General features: G+C 42.0%; 1 protein-coding gene across 10 annotated transcripts in view; it reads left to right on the top strand.

The window, feature by feature from the left end:
* The window catches only part of NSD1 (nuclear receptor binding SET domain protein 1), a 172,729-nt gene that overhangs the window by 52,266 nt on the left and 99,375 nt on the right, over positions 1-21,088 (top strand). For all 10 annotated transcript variants that reach the window (XM_073010487.1, XM_073010485.1, XM_008015407.3 and 7 more), the window contains one exon: positions 10,593-10,728. In XM_073010487.1, coding sequence (XP_072866588.1) covers positions 10,593-10,728 — 136 coding nt within the window. The remainder of the gene's footprint in view (positions 1-10,592; positions 10,729-21,088) is intronic.

The raw sequence follows: 21,088 nt of genomic DNA, 5'->3' as shown, positions 1-21,088 counted from the left end.
CGGAGCGAGAGTCTGTCTCAAAAAAAACAAGAAAAAAAATTTAAAAATTAGCTGGTCTTAGTGGTATGCACTTTTAGTCCCACTTACTCGAGAGGCCAATGGTAGAGGACTGCAGGAACCCGGAAGGCAGAGGCTACAGTGAGTTGTTTTTGTCCGACTGCATTCCAGCTTGGGCAACAGTTGAGTGAGACTCTGTCTCAGCAAAAGCAAACAAACCAGAAATTGCCACAGCCATTCTGACCTTCAGCAAGCAACCTTGAACATTGAGGCAAGACCCTCCATCAGCATAAAGGTTGCAGCTCAGATGATCATTTTTTAGAGACAGGGTTTTGCTTTCTTTCCCAGGCTCAAGTACAGTGATACGACTGTAGCTTGCTGTATGTAACCTGAAAATCCTGGACTTAAGTGATTAAAGTTTTGCCTAGAACTACAAGGTTGTGCCAGCACCCCCAACTAAGACTGGCTTTTTTTTTTCTCCCCTCCTCTCCCCCTTTTTAAAAATTTTTATTTTATTTTTATTTTTTTTAAATGGGGACTCGCTCTGTCACCCAGGCTGGAGTGCAATGGCGCAATCTCAGCTCACTGCAGCCTCCATCTCCTGGGTTCAAGCGATTCTCCTGCCTCAGCCTCCCGAGTAGCTGGGATTACAGGTGCCCGCCACTACGCCTGGCTAATTTTTGTATTTTTAGTAGACATGGTTTCGCCACTTTAGTCAGGCTGGTCTCGAACTCCTGACCTCAGGTGATCTGCCCACCTTGGCCTCCCAAAGTGCTGGGATTACAGGCATGAACCACTGCGCCTGGCCTCTTTTTTTGTTTTTTTAAATGAAGATGAGGTCTCACTTACATTGCCAAGTATGGACCTAAAGTCCTAGGCCCAAGCAGTCTTCCTGCCTTGGCCTCGGAAAGTGCCGGGTGTACAGGTGTGAACGCCCACAACCAGCCTCAGTTAAGGGGTTACTTTTTTTTGTTCGTTTTTTTGGTGATGAGCTCTTTTTTTTTTTTTGAGACGGAGTCTTGCTCTGTCGCCCAGGCTGGAGTGCAGTGGCCAGATCTCGGCTCACTGCAAGCTCTGCCTCCTGGGTTCACGCCATTCTCCTGCCTCAGCCTCCCGAGTAGCTGGGACTACAGGCACCCGCCACCTCGCCCGGCTAGTTTTTTGTAATATTTAGTAGAGACGGGGTTTCACCGTGTTAGCCAGGATGGTCTCGATCTCCTGACCTCGTGATCCACCCGTCTCCGCCTCCCAAAGTGCTGGGATTACAGGCTTGAGCCACCGCGCCCGGCCGGTGATGAGTTCTTGTTATATTGCCCAGGCTGGATGTTCTTTTCTTTTAGCACTATATATTTTTTCCCCCAAATTCATACACTGAATAAAACAAAGCTTCTTAATTTGTTATTTTTAATCTATAATGCTATTGTACACAAACAGACTACCGTATAGTGTAAATCTAACTTTTATATATGTACTGTGAGATTGAAGCATTTTCATTACTCACTTTATCACAATATTTGCATTGTTGTGGTGGTCTTGAAACCAAACCTATATTAATCTCCAAGGTCTGCTTTTACAAGTTTTTGTGTGGACATGTGTTTTCATTTTTCTTGGGTATTGTATACCTAGGAGTAGAATTACTGCATCATATGGTCATTCTATGTTTAAGAAAAAACTTTATTTTCAATGTTTGTATGTACATAGGTATATATATTTGCAGTATACATGAGATATTTTGGTACAGACATGCAATGTGTAATTATATTAGGGTAAATGGAGTTACCATCCCCTCAAGGATTTATCCTTTGTGTTACAAGCAATCCAATTATACCCTTTTTCTTATTTTAAAATATACAGTTAAATTATTATCAACTTGTTGTGCTATCAAATTCTAGTTCTTACTCATTATTTCTAACTTTTTTTTTTGACTTACCTTACTGAATCATCTATTCTTTTGTTTTCTTTAACCATCCTCACTTACCTCCATCTTTCTACTTCCCTTCCTAGCCTCTAGTAATCATTTTTCTGTTGTCTATCAGCAGGAGTTCTATTGTTTTAATTTTTAGTTCCCACAAATAAGTGAGAACACATGAAGTTGGTCTTTCTGTACCTGGCTTATTTCATCTTAACATAATGATCTCCAGTTCCATCTATGTTGTTGCAAATGATGGGATCTCATTCTTTTTCGTGGCTGAATAGCACTCCATTGTGTATATGTACCACATTTTCTTTCTTTATTCATCTGTTGAACACTTAGGTTATTTCCAAGTCTTGGCTATTGTGAACAGTGCTGCAATAAGCATGGGAGGGCAGGTGCCTATTTGAAATACTGATTTCCTTTCTTTTCTCTATATAGCTAGTCATGGGATTTCTGGATCATATGGTAGCTCTATTTGTAGTTTTTTGAGAAACCTCCAAACTGTTCTCTAGATTTGTACTAATTTACATTCCCACCTTTATGCACATCCTTGCCAGCATTTATTATTTTCTGTCTTTTGGATAAAAGCCATTTTATCTGTTTGAGATGGTATCTCATTATAGTTTTGATTTGCATTTCTCTGATGAGCAGTGATACTGAGCACCTTTTCATATTCTTGTTTGCCATTTGTATGTCTTTTTGAGTATTTTCTATTCAGGTCTTTTGTCCATTTTTAGGAAAACTGTTTAATTTGATTGTTATATTTTTCCTTTAGAGTTGTTTGATATCCTCATATATTCTAGTTATTTGTTTTGGGTTTTTGTTTTTTTCCCTTGGAGACAGGAGCTCACTCTGTCACTTAGGCTGCTGTGCAGCGGCGCAGTCATGGCTCAGTTCAGCCTTGACTTCCCAAGCTCACGCGTTCCTCCCAGCCTACCCTCCCAAGTTGCTGAAACTACAGGCGTGAGCTACCATGTCTGCCTGGCATGTGTGTGTGTTTGTGCAAGGATAGGATCTCGCCAAGGTTGATCTTGAAATCCTGGCCTCGAGCGATCACCCACCTTGGCCTCCCACAGTGCTAGGATTGCAGGCCTGAGCCACCAGGCCAGGCCTTTTCTTGTTTATAAATAAGATTATGTATTTATACTTGGTTTGATTTGATGACCTTATTCTTAAATATGGGTCGTTTAAGCTGTGGAAAAGTTTTAGTAGGCTTTGGATATCATATAAGTCAAGCATCTAAACAGGTATGTTTTTGTCTTGTATATTGCTGTCATCTCTTTATAACAACTTAATTTTATGGGAGTTTTTGGTAACTAAAACAATAACTGAGTCCTTAGAGTTGTGATAATTTCTATGATAATTGTTATGTAAAGCATTAGTGCTTCTCCCACTTCCCCTCGTCTTTACCTCAAGTTGTGTATCACTATAGATTCTCAGGAAGTTTTTTTTAAAAAACTGTGGCTGGCCGAGCGTGGTGGCTCACGCCTGTAATCCCAGCACTTTGGGAGGCCGAGGCAGGCGGATCACGAGGTCAGGAGATCGAGACCATCCTGGCTAACACGATGAAACCCCGTCTCTACTAAAAATACAAAAAATTAACCGGGCGTGGTGGTGTGTGCCTGTAGTCCCAGCTACTCGGAGGCTGAGGCAGGAGAATGGCGTGAACCCAGGAGGCGGAGCTTGCAGTGAGCTGAGATGGTGCCACTGCACTCCAGCCTGGGCGACAAAGCGAGACTCCATCTCAAAAACAAACAAAAAAACTGTGGCTGGGTGCAGTGGCAGTGGCTCATGCCTGTAATCCCAGTACTTTAGGAGGCCGAGTTGGGTGGATTGATTGAGCTCAGGAGTTTGAACCAGCCTGGGCAACATGATGAAACCCCGTTTCTACAAAAAATATGTAAATGCCAGGTGCTGTGGCTCACGTCTATGATCCCAGCACTTGGGAGGCAGAGGCTGGTGGATCACCTGAGGTTCAGGAGTTCGAGACCAGCCTGGCCAACATGGCGAAACCCTGTCTCTACTAAAAATACAAAAATTAGCCAGGCATGGTGGCGGGTGCCTGTAATCCCAGCTACTCGGAGGCTGAGGCAGGAGAATCGCTTGAACCCAGGAGGCGGAGGTTGCAGTGAGTCAAGATCGCACCATTGCTCTCCAGCCTGGGGGTGAGAGCAAGACTCTGTCTCAAAAACACACAAAAAAACAAATACGTATACACATACACACACACAAAATATACTTAATATTTAATATAATGTTATATATATATATAAAAATCAGTCTGGTGTGGTGGTACGTGTCTGTAATCCCAACTACCTGAGAGCCTGAGGGGGAAGGATTGCTTGAGCCCAGGAGGTGGAAGCTACAGTAGGCTGTGATCGCACTACTGCACTCCAGCCTGCATTACATAGGGAGACCCTGTCTCAGAAACGATAAAGAAAAAATTGTTGCACTATGGCTATTTTTTAATATTTAGCTCAACTGTAATTTTTGGATATGTCTGGGAAGAGATTGGTATCCAAGGACTATGTTCAATTTACATCGAAACAGGAAGCATATCCCATATGACCAGGAAATAGTTGAACCAGTTTAGGTTTTTTTTTTTTTTTATTAATCCTCAGAAGTGCAACATAGGTTTGATTTGTAACTGTTGCTAGAAAAATTCATTAGTGAAAGTAAAGATCTCATCTAAAATTCCTTTAAACAGAGCTCTTGGCTCAAGAGCCACTTCTTAGTTAGAATTGTAGAGATGTGTTAAGCCTTTAATGATTTTCGAAGCTGGTAGTGATGAACTTTTCTGGGTTAGTTTAATGTAAAGTGATACAACATTGTCAATGAAATAAAGAAGGAATATAAGCTGGCCGCGTTGGCTCAGGCCTGTAATCCCAGCCCTTTTGGGAGGACAAAGTGGGAAGATTGCTTGAGACCAGGAGTTAGCAGCCTGGGGAACACAGGAGACCTTATCTCTATTAAAAATAAGTCTTCTGGGTGTGGTGGCGTGTGCCTTTAGTTCCAGCTATTCGAGTTGCTGAAATCAACATGCCACTGCACCCCAGCCTGGGTGACAGACTGAGGGTGTCTCTCAGAAAACAAACCAACAAACAAAAAGAAATAATGGGAGGTTTTAAATCGAGTTAGCTTTTAGGTTGGATTTAAAACACTTTGCAAACACATTCTAGCCATATTTATTTCTAATGCAAAAAACATGGTCTTTAGAGTTATTCAGATATGGATTTAAATTCTAATCTTTACAATTGTGACTTAACCTTTTTTTTTTGAGATGGAATCTCTGTTGCCCAGCCTGGAGTGCAGAGGTGCGATCTCGGCTCACTGCAACCTCCGTTTCCCAGGTTCAAGCGATTCTTCTGCCTCAGCTTCCCAAGTAGCTGGGATTACAGGCACCCACCACCATGCTCGGCTAATCTTTGTATTTTTAGTAGAGATGGGGTTTCACCATGTTGGCCAGGCTGGTCTTGAACTCCTGACCTCTGGTGATTCTCCCATCTCAGCCTCCCAAAGTGCTGGGATTACAGCCATGAGCCACCGCACCTGGCCTGTGACTTAACCTTTTTGAGCCTCAGTTTCTTTATCTGCAAAATTGAGATAATGCTATATTGTAAGGTTGTGAGGGGTAAGCAAGATAATGTATGTATATTAGTTTTGGGGGGCTGTTGTAACACAGTACCACAAACTGGGTGGCTTAAACAGTAGAAATTCTCTTTCAGTTTGGGAAGGTAGAAGTACAAACTCAAGTTGTCAGCACATTGTTTTGAGGACTGTGAGTGTTTATCTCTTTCCCCTGCCCCTCTCCTAATGTCTGACCTCAGGCTTTCCTTGCTTAATAGATTGTGTTCTGTCTGTGTTTTCACTTTGTCTTCCCTCTATTTGTGCCTGTCTTTGTTTCCAATTTTCTCCATTTTATTAGGAAACAGTTGTATTGAATTAAGGCCCACCCTTGTGACTTCATCTTGATCAACTGCAAAGACCCTACTTCCAAATAAGATCATATTCATAGCTGCTGGGTTATCTTGTGTGTGTGTTTATCTTGTGTGTGTGTATGGTGGCAGTGTACACAGAATTCAACCCAATACCATATATAAAAAGGCTTAGCACCGGTATATTATTTCCAACTGAACCTATAGACATATTAGAAAAAGCCATTCTGAAATCTGTCACTCCTGCCAGTCTAAGCCTGGAAGATGCCACTTCTTTACTCACATCTTCTCTAATCTCTTTTCCCAAGTGTCTTGGGATCTGGAATTGTGACTTATTTGTGTCTCTTATTGAGCTTTGTACATAGGTGTTTACTAAGTTTGTGTGTAGTTAAATTATGGGCTTAAAAGGGTTTATTTTGGCATCTCTCTCTGCAAGATAAAATTTTTAAGCTGGTCTTAAAGTCATCTTGCTTTTTTAAACCCTTGTTCTTATTTCCACTGTTTTCATGTTTAGAAGCTTTTCTGTGGTCTGGAATTCTTGCCTGTTTCTAAGTTTATTTATTAAGATCAGTTGGATTTGGTTATTATTGTCTATGAATGAAAGTATTAATGTATATTTACGTAGATGTATTTTTCCAGTGCGTTTGCATATATTATTTGGTCATGTAAATTTTTCAAGATAGAAGGAAGTAAATAGGGGTTTGTTAAAATCTTTACTCATGGTACCATCAATTTAACGAAACTTAAAAATTTATGTTTCTCAATGGCTTTATTTAAAAAAATTTTTAAGGTCATCATTATTGCTTCAGCATAGTTTATAATGGATCATATAACATATAGTGTATGTATAGCTGTGTTATTATCTTTAATATATGACATCTTCACTTAGCATATTTCATAGAGTTGCCATAGCATAATTTTTTTTTTTGGTTGTATAGGTGAGAAGTTTCTGTGTTGCCCAGGTTGACCTTGAACACCCAGCCTCACCTCCTTATGCACCAGGACAACGGGCCTGAGCCACCACAGCTCCCAGCATAATTTTTTTTTTTTTTTTTTTGAGACGGAGTCTCGCTCTGTCGCCCAGGCTGGAGTGCAGTGGCCGGATCTCGGCTCACTGCAAGCTCCGCCTCCCGGGTTTACGCCATTCTCCTGCCTCAGCCTCCCGAGTAGCTGGGACTACAGGTGCCCGCCACCTCGCCCGGCTAGTTTTTTTGTATTTTTTAGTAGAGACGGGGTTTCACCGTGTTAACCAGGATGGTCTCGATCTCCTGACCTCGTGATCCGCCCGTCTCGGCCTCCCAAAGTGCTGGGATTACAGGCTTGAGCCACCGCGCCCGGCCCCCAGCATAATTTTTTAAAACCGATCTCTTGGTGGATGTTAACTTTTGTCATTAAAAAAAACAAAAACAAAAACAAAAAACTGCTTCAACAGCTTGGGCAACGTGGTTATATTCCATATGTAGAAAAAATACAAAAGTTTTCCAGGCATGTTGGTGAGCATTGGAACGCTGAGATGGGAGGAAGGCTTGAGCTCAGGAGGCAAAGGTTGCAATGAGTGACGATTACACCATTGCACTCCAGCCTGGGAGGCAGAGTGAGAATCAGTCTCAAAAAAAAAAACACAAAAAAAAACCAACCAAACAAAAACCTGCTTTAAATATCTTATCCTATAATTAGGAATTATAGGAAATTACTTTGAATTATTTTGGGAGGTTAAAATACTGGGAGCTGAATTACTAGGTATTTGTTTTGATGGTTTATTATAGAGCAGGTGCTAGTTTCCCAAGTTTGTGGCTTAGGAAACTGAGGCCAAGGTGACAGTTTGTGATGAAGTCAGAAGAGAGGATTTATTACTGCTTTCTCTGGTTCTGTGGTTCTGGCTGTTGTCTTTACCTGATACCACTGACATGTCTATTGAATGCATGTATTTTATGATTATACTTCCAAAAATACAATGTAATCTTTTTGTAGAAGTTCTCTGAGGAGAAGACAGCCAACACCATGTGCTAGATTGGTTATGGTTAAATTTGTCATAAGGCATATAATAACAATGAGGTTTTATTGTTACTGGATAACAGGAGAGTGGTTTAAGAATTTTGGCTCTGGAGTTATATCTCCCCAGGTTTGATTCCTTGTTTCTGTCACTTAATAACTATGTAACCACAGGCATGTAGTAAAATATGGGTAACAATGTGTTTAAGAGGAACAGTGCCTTGCATGTAGCAAACATCATGTTACTTAATGTATTTGAAGTCATTTAGAACTTGAATAAATAAGCAAGCTCTGTATTTAGCAGTGATTGCCAAATCATATTTAAATAATCAAAAATCAAATTATATCATAAATTTATTGGAACCTACTCAGATTTCAGTTTTCAGTACAGATAAAATATTTGTCTTTCCCATCGATTCTTGGCATCTCTTAAAGTTTCAAAGTCAATTAACTTTGAAGTCGTATTCTTTTTGAGAATTTACAAACTGATAACCATCAAAATGGTCCCTTAGGTTTTTTTTTTAAGGCAGATCTCGCTCTGTAGCACAGGCTGGAGTGCAGTAGGCATGAACATGGTCCACTGCAGACTCGAACTCTTGGGCTCAAGCTATCCTCCTACCTCAGTCTCCCAAGCAGCTGGGAGTACAGGCATGCACCACCATGCCCAGCTAATTTTTTAATTTTTTGTAGAGACGGGGTCTGACATGTTGTCCAGGCTAATCTCAAACTCCTAGGCTGGAGTGATCCTGTTGCCTCAGCCTCCCAAAGTGCTGGAATTTACAAGCAAGAACCACAGCATCTGGCCCCCTTAGGGCTTTTTATTTTATTTTATTTTATTTTATTCTTTTTTCTTTTGAGGCAGAGTGTAACTCTGTCGCCCAGGCCAGCGTGCAGTGGCGCAATCTTGGCTCATTGCAACCTCTGCCTCCCGGATTCAAGCGATTCTCTTGTGTCAGCCTCCCGAGTAGCTGGGATTACAGGCACGGGCTGCCATACCTGGCCAATTTTTTGTAATTTTTTCTCTTTTTAGCAGAGATGGGGTTTCGCTGTGTTGGCCAGGCTGGTCTCAAACTCCTGGCCTCAAGTTATCTGCCCACCTTGGCCTCCCAGGGTGCTGGGATTGCAGATGTGAGCCACTGTGCCTGGCCACTTAGAGCTGTTTAAAATAAAGTAAGACGTAGTTCTTGTTTCGTTTTCTAGTAGCTCTATATATATGGGAACTAATCCCAGTTTTTTTTTTTTTTTGAGACAGAGTCTTGCTTTGTCTCCCAGGCTGGAGTGCAGTGGTGCAAACTCGCCCCACTGCAAGCTCTGCCTTTTGGATTCATGACGTTCTCCCGTCTCAGCCTCCCAAGAAGCTGGGACTACAGGCGCCTGCCACCACATCCAGCTAATTTTTGTAGTTTTGGTAGAGACGGGGTTTCACCGTGTTAACTGGAATGGTCTCGATCTCCTGACCTTGTGATCCGCCCGCCTCGGCCTCCCTAAGTGCTGGGATTACAGGCATGAGCCACCGCACCTGGCCTTTTTTATTTTTATTTTTATTTTTTTTAAAAAAAGAGTCTCTCTCTGTCGCCCAGTCTGTAGTGCTGAGACCTCCATCTCCCGGGTTCAAGTGATTCTCCTGCCTCAGCCTCCCAAGTAGCTGGGTGGGATTACAGGTGCCTGCTAACACTCCTGGCTAATTTTTATGTTTTTAGTAGAACTGGGTTTCACCATGTTGGCCAGGCTGGTCATGAACTCCTGACCTCAGATGATCCACCTGCCTTGGCCTCCCAAAGTGCTGGGATTATAGGCGTGAGCCAATGTGCCCATCAATCCCAGTATTTTTAATGAGATTGAACTTCTTTTTTTTTTTTTTTTTTTTTTTTTTTTTTGAGACAGGGTCTTGCTCTGTCCCCCAGGCTGGAGTGCAGTGGTGCGATCTCGGCTCACTGCAAGCTCCACCTCCTGGGTTTACGCCATTCTCCTGCCTCAGCCTCCTGAGTAGCTGGGACTACAGGCGCCCACCACCTCGCCCGGCTAGTTTTTTGTATTTTTAGTAGAAATGGGGTTTCACCGTGTTAGCCAGGATGGTCTCGATCTCCTGACCTTGTGATCCGCCCGCCTTGGCCTCCCAAAGTGCTGGGATTACAGGCTTGAGCCACTGCGCCCGGCCGGAGATTGAACTTCTATGAGTATTTAGAAAAATACTTTGCTATTTTCTCTGAGGCTTATGTCTGAAAGTAAAGTGTTAGCTGGGATTACAGGCGTGTGCCACCACTCCTGGCTATTACTATTGTTAATATACTAATAGAAATATTGATTTGAAAAACATATAGAATATCACATACCGAAGGGTCTGAAATCTCTTAATATTATTAAAAATTCTTTCTATAATTTTTTCTTCATTTTTTCCCCCCCTTTGTGTTTTGATCCAAGGACTAGATCAAGGATATCTTTTCCTTGGGATGATTTTCTTTATTGTGTTTGTTTTTAGTTCTTTAAAAATAAAGCCAGCTTAATTTTATTTTCAGAATACGGATAGACTCATTATATAAAACAATTATAAATTGAGAACTATGTATAAAGGGCTATGTTATGAACAATTAAGATGAAATAATTTACTTGTACTTATTGTAATTCTTTTTAGACTAGAGTGTTTTCATTCTCAATTTTTCATACATTGCTTTTTCAGAAGGCTAATAAGAATGATAATACTGTTTCAAAAGATTTTGATTCTTACCGATGTCCCATGTTTTGTCTGTCTAAAGTGTCAAGCTAAGAAAAAGTCTACGCCGCTTAAGTATGAAGTTGGAGATCTCATCTGGGCAAAATTCAAGAGACGCCCATGGTGGCCCTGCAGGATTTGTTCTGATCCGTTGATTAACACACATTCAAAAATGAAAGGTAATACTTGCAGTGATTATACATGTTAAAGGCAGTTGCCTTTAGAATAACTCAATTTTTGTTATCTTTAATAATAATGTATTTTTTTCCTTGGAGCATTTCGTGAATGAATTGGTATTACATATTTTATCTTTTGGGGCTTTTAAAAGTTTGTTTTACTCTATGATTTAAACCTCTCGTTTTTTTTTTTTTTTTTTTTTTTGAGACAGAGTCTTGCTCTTGTTGCCCAGGCTGGTCTGTGGTGGTGCAATCTCAGCTCGCTGCAACCTCTGGCTTGTGAGTTCAAGTGATTCTCCTGCCTCAGCCTCCTGAGTAGCTGGGATTACAGGCCCCTGCTACTACACTTGGCTAATTTTTGTTTTTATTTTTGATTTTTTCTGAGACGGAGTTTTGCTCTTGTTGCCCAGCCTGCAATGGCGTGATCTCGGCTCACTGCAACCTCTGCCTCCCGGGTTCAAGCAATTTTTCTGGCTCAGCCTCCTGAGTAACTGGGATTGCAGGCATGTGCCACTATGCCCAGCTAATTTTGTATTTTTAGTAGAGACGGGGTTTCTTCATGTTGGTCAGATTCGTCTGGAACTCCCGACCTCAGTTGATCTGCCTGCGTCAGCCTTCCAAAGTGCTGGGATTACAGGCATGAGCCCTGCACCAGGCCTAATTTTTGTATTTTTAGTAGAGATGGGGTTTCGACATGTTGGCCAGGCTGGTCTTGAACTCCTGACGTCAGGTGATCCACCTGCCTCAGTCTTCCAAAGTATGGGGATTACAGGCATGAGCCACTGCACCTGGCTGATTTAAACATTCTCAGTTATTCTGTTGATGCCAGGAAGGTGTTAGGCCATTTCTCTAATGTTTACATTGTCCAGAATCACCTTATAGTATATTTACATATTTCTACTTTAATCAGGTTTGTATCATTTTTGATAATATAAATCTGAAACAATTGTAAATGGTTCTTATTAATAATTTTGAAGTTTAAAATTTTGATTTGGAGTATTTCCTTTAAATGCTATTGTTTATTTTTCAGTTGATTGTTGTGTTTGAATCTCAGGTACCTTAGTTGTAAATTACTCTAAAGGATGGGGCTGAAACTTGATTGATTGATTGATTTTTTTATGTTGTGTTGTGTTATGTTATGTTATGTTATGTTATTTTTTGAGAAGAATTTCTGCTCTGTCTCCCAGGCTGGAGTGCAGTGAGTGGCATGATCTCGCCTCACTGCAACCTTCACCTCCTGGGTTCAGGTGATTCTCCCGCCTCACTTCCCAAGTAGCTGGGACTACAGGCACCTACCACCATGCGTGGCTAATTTTTTTTTTTTTTTTTTTGTGATGGAGTCTCACTCTGTCGCCTAGGCTGGAGTACAGTGGCGCCATCTCAGAGTGGCAAGCTCCGCCTTCTGGGTTCACGCTGTTCTCCTGCCTCAGCCTCCCGAGTAGCAGGGACTACAGGCACTCACCACCATGCCCAGCTAATTTTTTTTGTATTTTTAGCAGAGATAGGGTTTCACCGTGTTAGCCAGAATGGTCTTGATCTCCTCACCTTATGATCTGCCTGCCTGGTTCTCCCAAAGTGCTGGGATTACAAGCGTGAGCCACCACGCTGGGCCAGGTTTTGTATTTTTAGTAGAGACGGGGGTTTCACGATTTTGGCCAGGCTGGTTTTGAACCCCTGACCTCAGGTGATCCTCCCTCCTCGGCCTCCCAAAGTGTTGGGATTATAGGCGTGAGCCACTGCACCTGGCCTGAAACTTGATTTGAGCTGTCCTTTTTTCTGTTAGGATGGCAGTGATTTTATTTTAGTTTTAATATATGTATTTTAGGTTGTGAAAGTCAGATGTTGATGAGATTCAGAAAAATCAGCTTACTCTCTACTTTGCTGTGATCTGCCACATTCTTCACTCCTTTCAGCAGGCAACCAATTGATATTAATTTTTGTTGTTGTTGTTGTTTTGTTTTGAGACGGAATCTTACTCTGTCACCTATGCTGGAGTGCAGTGGCGCAATTTCGGCTCACTGCAACCTCTGCCTCCTGGGTTTAAGCTATTGTCCTCCTGCCTCAGACTCCAGAGTAGCTGGGATTACAGGTGTGTGCCACCACGCCCAGCTAATTTTTGTATTTTAGTAGAGACGGGGTTTCACCATGTTGACCAGGCTAGTCTCAAACTCCTGACCTCAAGTGAACCACTGGTCTTGGCCTCCCAAAGTGCTTGGATTACAGGCGTGAGCCAGCACACCCGACTGATATTAATATATTTTTATATATATATAATGTTTTTTCGTGTAAATTATATTTTTATTTACATGACTAAATATATACTTCTTAGTCATCTTCCACGTCTTTCCTTTATCACAGACAGAACTGTATATTTTGCAGCTTGCCTTTTCCACTTTGTGGAGATTTTTTTCATATTTTTATTATTCGTTTATTTATTTATTTTTCTGAGACAGAATCTCATTCTGTTGCCTAGGCTGGAGTGTAATGACATAACCGCGCCTCACTGAAGCCTTGATCTCCAGGGCTCAAACAGTCATCCGACCTCAGCATCCTGAATAGCTGGGAGCACAGATGTGTGCCACCACACATGGCTTTTTTTTTTTTTTTTTTTTTTTTTTTTGCGTGGAGATAGTGTCTGCATATATTGCCCAGGCTGATCTTGAAATCCTGAGCTTAACAAGAGATCCTCCCACCTTGGCCTTCCAGAGTACTGGGATTACATGTGTAAGTCACCATGCCTCTTTTTTTTTTTTTTTTTTTAAAAAGGATGGTTTCTCCAAAGTAGAATTCCTGGATTTGATTTTATATTTTGAATAGTGAAGTGCCTAAAAACCTTTATAAATTTTAGTTTCTTGGCTGGCCGCAGTGGCTCACACCTGTAATTCCAGCACTTTGGGAGGCTAAGGCGGGTGGATCACCTGAGGTCAGGAGTTTGAGACCAGTCTGGCTAACATGGTGAAACCCTGTGTTTACTAAAAATATAAAAATTAGCCAGGTGTGTTGGCATCCTCCTATAATTCCAGCTACTGGGGAGGGTGAGGCAGAAGAATTGCTTGAGCCTGGGATGCGGAGGTTGCAAGTGATCCAAGATCACACCACTGCACACCAGCCTGGGCGACAGAGTGAGACTCTGTCTCAAAAGAAAAAAATAGTGTGTTAAAAATTTGATACCTTGAGTAGGCACAGTGGCTCATGCCTATAATCCCAGCACTTTGGGAGCCCGAGGTGGGAGGATCACTTGAACCCAGGAGTTTGAGACCAGCCTTGGCAACACAATGAGACCCTTTCTCTTTAATGGAAAAAAATTGTTGATACCTTATCCTTAGTGACCTGTCTGGATATTTAAATTCTACTACTGGAAAACTATTTTAGTGCTCCTTTTCTAACGTCCCTGTCCTATGACTGCTGATTTCTTACTCATTAGGGTGTGTCTCTCTCTTCGTCTCTCTTTTGATTTAGGGTCTCGCTGTATTGCCCAGGCTGGAATGCAGTGGCGTGATCATGACTCATTGCAACCATAGCTTCCCAGGGTCAAGCAATCTTCCCTCCTATGCCTTCCAAGCAGCTGGGACTACAGGCATTCGCCACTATGCCTGGCTTAGTTTGTAATTTTTTTATAGAGACAGGATTTTGCCTTGTTGTCCAGGCTGGTCTGAAACTCCTAGGCTCAAGCGATCTGCCCACCTGGGCCTCCCAAAATGCTTGAGATTACTGGAGGGAGCTATTGCACTCAGCCTATTTATAGTGTTTCTTATGCACACTAGTTCAGTCCATGCTATTTATTTGACAAATAGTAAATACCTTGTATAGATTAAGTACTGGGCTAGGTTTTAGGATCCGTTATTGGGCCATACATCAATACTGCTTGCTGTCATGAGAAATTAGAATCTAGTATAAGGGACAAGACACCAGAAAATAATCAAATGCATTATTACTTAACTGAGAAGTCTGTCCAAGGAATAATTTTGATGCCTGTTCAGTGATGTAACAGGGATAACTGACCTGGACTTTTCATCCAGTGGTGTTTGCTCATAAAGTTATCTCTGATCTGTTACTTGAGAGGATGAGTTGGGAGTTAACTAGGGAAGAGAGAAGAAGATGGTTCCAGGAACATCAAATAGTATGTGCCCCAGCCCTGAGAAATCTGCATCTCTCAGAGTAATGGAGGGTGGCACAGTATGAGGCTGCGAAGTAGGTATGGGACAAAATGTTCAGTGCCTTGTTGACTTTGTTAAAACTTTTTGTTATTTTTATCTCAGTAACAATGTATATAATTAAAAGGTATTTAGCAGGAACTGCCATGATCTGATCTGTTTATTTTAAAAATTCACTGTGGCTGGATTTTTGAACATGTGTTAGAAGGGGACCACAAATAAGTAAAAAGAGATGGTTAAAGAAGTCATTATTAGTGATTATGGTGTAATGAAAATTGTGAATAGAAAATAAAAACAGATTAGGAGGTAAAATGCATGTGATGTAGTAATGCATTAGATAATGTTGAGTGAGGGAGAATGAAGTCCTGAGGCTTTCAGTTCTTAGGTTTCCGTATCACAGGATGACTCCCACGTTTTAGTTTCATCGCTGGATGGATGTGTAGATTGTCATTTAATGAGAGAACACTGGAGTATCTATAACTCAGAAAGGACATATTCTTGTTCCTATTAGTTGGAGCAATGGGCAAGGCATGGGTGAGATTTTTTGGGACAGAAGATACTATGAGACAAAAGGTACGTTGAGGAACACATCATTTGACATCTATATGGAAGAGACTGAGCTTGCCGAAAAAGAATGATGAAAAAGAATCAGATGAAACAGATGGAAGAGGAAAAGTAGTAGAATGTGACTAGAGTACAGTAGTACGTACTAGAGATATGTTCTAAGATTCTCAGTGGATGTGTGAAACTGGGTAGTACTGAATCCCATATATGTAATGTTTTTCCTGTACATACATACCTATTATAAGGTATCATTTATAAATTGGGCATTGTGGCCAGTTGTGGTGGCTAACGCCTGTAATCCTAGCACTTTGGGAAGCCGAGGCGGGCAGATCACTTGAGGTCAGGAATTGAAAGCCAGCCTGGCCAACATGATGAAAACCCGTCTCTACTAAAAACACAAAAAATTAGCTGGGCGTGGTGGTGGACGCCTGTAATCCCACCTACTGGGGAGGCTGAGGCAGGAGGATTGCTTAAACTTGGGAGGTGGAGGTTGCAATGAGCCGAGATCATACCACTGCACTCCAACCTGGGCGATGGAGCAAGATTCCATCTAAAATAATAATAATAATAAGTAAATAAAAAATAAATTGGGAATTGTAAGAGATCAATAACAACTAATAATAAAACAGAGGCCAGGCGTGGTGGCTCACGCCTGTAATCCCAGCAATTTGGGAGGCTGAGGCAGGTGGATCACAAGGTCAGGAGATTGAGACCATCCTGGCTAACATGGTGAAACCTCATCTCTACTAAAAATACAAAAAATTAGTCAGGCATGGTGGCAGGCACCTGTAGTACCAGCTACTAGGGAGGCTGAGGCAGGAGAATGGCGTGAACCCGGGAGGCAGAGCTTGCAGTGAGCCGTGATCGCGCCACTGCACTCCAGCCTGGACGAGAGTGCGAGACTCCGTCTCAAAATAAATAAATAAATAAATAAATAAATAAATAAAACAGGGTCGGGTGCGGTGGCTCAAGCCTGTAATCCCAGCACTTTGGGAGGCTGAGGCGGACGGATCACAAGGTCAGGAGATCGCGACCATCCTGGCTAACATGGTGAAACCCCGTCTCTACTAAAAAAAAGTACGAAAAGTTAGCTGGGCGTGGTGGTGGGCGCCTGTAGTCCCAGCTACTTGGGAGGCTAAGGCAGGAGAATGGCGTGAACCCGGGAGGCGGAACTTGCAATGTGCAGAGACTGTGTGCCACTGCACTCCAGCCTGGATGGCAGAGCGAGACTCCGTCTCAAAAAAAATAAAATAAAATAAATTAATTAATTAATTAAAAAAAAAAAACAGAACAATTATACTGTAATAAAAGTTATGGGAATCTGTCCCCTACCTTCAACCCCAATAGCTTATTGTACTGTATCACAGGTAATTGAAACCATCGAAAGTGAAGTTGCACATGAGCTGGGACCACTCTAGTTTAAGAAGGACGATGTGATCAATTTTGCTGAGTGTTGCCTAGAGAGCAAATAAAATGTCCATTAGGGATAAGAACAATCTTTTTTATTGTTGTTGGTTTGATTGAAGTAGAAGTTAGATTGGACTGATTTGAGGCAATGGAGACAGAGATAGAGAAGGGAGGATGCTGCAGGCATATAGGATTCTGAAGGATTTTTATTTTTTGTTGTTATTTTTTATTTTAATATTCTTATTTTTGAGAAAGAGTCTTGCTCTGTCACTCAGGCTGGAGTGCAGTGGCACAATTACAGCTCACTACAAGTTCCATTTCCCGGGCTCCAGTGCTCCTTCCACCTCAGCCTCCTGAGTAGCTGGGACTACAGGTGTGCACCACAACACTCGGCTAATTTTTGTATTTTTTGTAGATCTCCCTGTGATGCATGAACTGGTCTTGAACTCCTGGCCTTAAGTGATCCTCCCGCCTTGGCCTCCCAAAGTACTGAGATTACAGGTGTGAACCACTGTGCCTGGCCAACAATTTATTTTTGGCTCTAGAGACAGGGAAGTTTCAAGATGAAGGTGCTAGCCAATTCAGATCCCAAGTGAGGGCTGTCTTCCTGACTTGTAGATAACCACCTTATTGCTGTGTCCTCATTTGGCAGAGAGAGACAGTACTCACTTCTCACATCTTCTTATAAGGAGACTAGTTGCATCATGAGGTCCTCTGCATCATGAGGGATCTATTACTAATTTAGTAATAGTATTTAGTATTCTTAGTATATTTAGTGTATAAAATTAGTAAATCTAATTACTCCAAAGGCTTCACCTATAAACACCAACATATGGGGGGTCAAGGCTTCAGAATAATGCATTTCAGGAGGACACAGATATTTAGTCTGTAATAATCCTTTTTCATCCGTCTGGAATGACAGTTTTATTAACTCTGAGTTTTAAATTGTCATCAGTAAACTGAATTCATATCCATAGTGATAGTCTTTATCCTGTCTTTAGGTTTATATACTCAACCCCATACTTGAAGTTTTCACCAGGATATCAATTTGAAAATACATTCATCACCCTAACATGGAACCCCATACTCTTTAGCTTCCTCTGTCTCCATCTTTCCCACACCAATACATGTTTGCCTTAAGCAACCACTAATGTACTTTCTGTTTCTGTGGATTTGCATATTCTGGATATTTTGTATATAGTAGGTCCCCAATTTGAGTTAGAATTTTTTGACCTTACAGATGGTGCGAAAGCGATACACATTAAATAGAAATGGTACTTCGAGTTACCTGTAGAACCATTCGGTTTTTCACTTTCAATGTAGTATTCAATAAATTATACAGGATACTCAGCAGTTAATTTTAAAATAGGCTTGATGTCAGAAATTTTGCACAACTGTAGACCAGTGTAAGTGTTCTGAGCATGTTTAGCGTAGGCTAGGTGTATTAAATACATTTTCTAATTATTCTCTTTTTTTTTTTTTTAGAGTCAGGGTCTTGCTTTGTTGCTCAGGCTGGAGTGTAGTGGCACGATGTCAGCTCACTGCAGCCTCTGCCTCTTGGACTCATGTGATCCTCTCGCCTCAGCCCCCCAAGTAGCTGGAACTACAGGCAAGCGTCACCATGCCCAGCTAATTTTTAAATTTTTTTTGCAGACAGGGTCTCCCTGTATTGCCCATGCTTGTCTTGGACTCCTGGGCTCAAACAGTCCTCCTGCCTTGGCCTCAGAAAGTGTTCAGATTTAGGCGTGAAGCCATTGCGTCTGGCCAGCCTTCATATTCAACTTAATATTTTCAACTTATAATGGGTATGTCATGGAGCATCTGTGATTTGTTTATAATTTTTCCACAAATCTGTTGTGCTCCTCAACTTACAATTGGGATAGATTCCCACTAGGAATGCATTGGTTCTGATTTTTCCCATACCCCCATCATTGGTTATTTGACTTTTAAAAAATAGACAAAGCATAAATTTAATTTTGTTGTTATTGTTGTTGTTGTTGTTTTTTGAGATAGTATCCCATTCTGTTGCCCAGGCTGTGGCAGGATCTCAGCTCATTGCAACCTCTGCCTCCTGGGTTCAAGCAATTCTCCTGCCTCAACCTCCCGAGTAGCTGGGACTATAGGCCTGTGCCACCATACCTGGCTAATTTTTGTATTTTTTAGTAGAGACAGAGTTTCACCATGTTGGCCAGGCCGTTCTTGAACTCCTGACCTTAAATGATCCTCCTGCCTCGGCCTCCCAAGGTGCTGTCCTGCCTCGGCCTCCCAAGGCACTGGGACTATAGGCCTGAGTCACCTTGCCTGGCCCAATGTTTTCATTGTTTCACATAGGCAGTTCAGTAGCATTAAGTATGTTAACATTGTTGTGTAGCCATTACCACTTCATCTCCAGACTCTTTCATCTCCCAAATTGAAACTCTGTACCCATTTACCAACATCACCCTAGCCCTTGGTAACCACTGTCCTGTGTTCTGTTTTTTTCCTCTATAAATTTGACTATTTTAGATAGTGACATTTGTCCTATTGACCCCTTACTTCACTTACCATAATGTTTTCTAGATTCATCTATGCTATAGTATGTTTTGGAATTTCTCTCTCTCAATTTTTTTTTTTTTTTTTCTGAGACGGAGTCTCGCTCTGTTGCCCAGGCTGGAGTGCAGTGGCCGGATCTCAGCTCACTGCAACCTCCGCCTCCCAGGTTCACGCCATTCTCCTGCCTCAGCCTCCGGAGTAGCTGGGACTACAGGCGCCCGCCACCTCACCTGGCTAGTTTTTTGTATTTTTTTTTTTAGTAGAGACGGGGTTTCACCGTGTTAGCCAGGATGGTCTCGATCTCCTGACCTCGTGATCCACCCATCTCGGCCTCCCAAAGTGGTGGGATTACAGGCTTGAGCCACCGCACCCGGCCCTCTCTCTCTTAATTTTTTTAAAGGCTACATAATACTTCATTGTATTGTAAGTATCACATTTTGTTTTTCCATTCATCCATCAGAGAACATTTGGGTTGTTTCCCTTTGGCTGTTCTGAACAATGTTTCTATAAACATTGTGTAAGTATCTGTTGTTTTTGTATTATTATTATTTTTTTTGGATGGAATTTCACTCTTGTTGCTCAGGCTGGAGTGCAATGAGGTGCGATCTTGGCCCACTGCAACTTCTGTCTCCTAGTGATTCCATTCTCCTGCCTCAGCCTCCTGAGTAGCTGGGACTACAGGCGCCCGCCACCACACCTGGCTAAGTTTTTGTATTTTTAGTAGAGACGGAGTTTCACTGTGTTAGCCAGGATGGTCTCGATCTCCTGACCTCGTGATCTGCCCACCTCAGCCTCCTAAAGTGCTGGGATTACAGGCGTGAGCCGCTGCGCCCGGCCTATGTGACTTTTTAGTTATATATTAAGTCTTTTTCAATTGTGTTTTTTTTTTTTTTTTTTTTTTTGAGACAGAGTCTTGCTCTTCCTCAGATTGGAGTGCAGTGGCGCGATCTTGGCTCACTGCAAGCTCTGCCTCCTGGGTTCACGCCATTCTCCTGCCTCAGCCTCCCAAATAGCTGGTGGCGCCCACCACCATGCCCGGCTAATGTTTTGTATTTTTTTTTGTTTTAATAGAGACGAGGTTTCACTGTGTTAACCAGGATGGTCTCAATCTCCTGATCTTGTGATCTACCCGCCTCGGCCTCCAAAGTGCTGGGATTACAGGCATGAGCTACTGTGCCTGGCCTTCACTTGTGTTTTTAAAAACATCTTTCAAATTTTGTTCATCTCATTGCCACTGTCTTAAAGTTCTAGTCATCTCGGGGCCACACTACTTTGGTGATGCTGGTCTATTGAGTCTTATTTCCTCTTATTGTATTGTTTATAGGTCAAGGATATTCATATTTCTAAGATGAAAAACTGAACCTTTTAAATGAGACTCCTCATTGCCTACAGGATAATGGCTAAAGGTTTATGGGGGGTGTGTGTGTTTGAGACAGAATTTCACTCTTGTTGCCCAGGCTAGAGTGCAATGGCGCAATCTCAGCTCACTGCAACCTCTGCCTCTCGGGTTCAAGCGATTCTCCTGCCTCACCCTCCCAAGTAGCTGGAATTACAGGCGTGCACCACCACGCCTGGCTAATTTCTTGTATTTAGTAGAGACAGGGTTTCACCATGTTGGTCAAGCTGGTCTCGAACTCCTGACCTCAGGTGATCCACCTGCCTCAACCTCCTGAAGTGCTGGGATTACAGGTGTGAGCCACTGCGCC

Source organism: Chlorocebus sabaeus, chromosome 23, assembly GCF_047675955.1.
Source record: "Chlorocebus sabaeus isolate Y175 chromosome 23, mChlSab1.0.hap1, whole genome shotgun sequence".
Taxonomy (NCBI): Eukaryota; Metazoa; Chordata; class Mammalia; order Primates; family Cercopithecidae; genus Chlorocebus; species Chlorocebus sabaeus.
The sequence above is the reverse complement of the archived record's forward strand: the minus strand, read 5'-3'. Positions and strand labels throughout refer to the sequence as shown.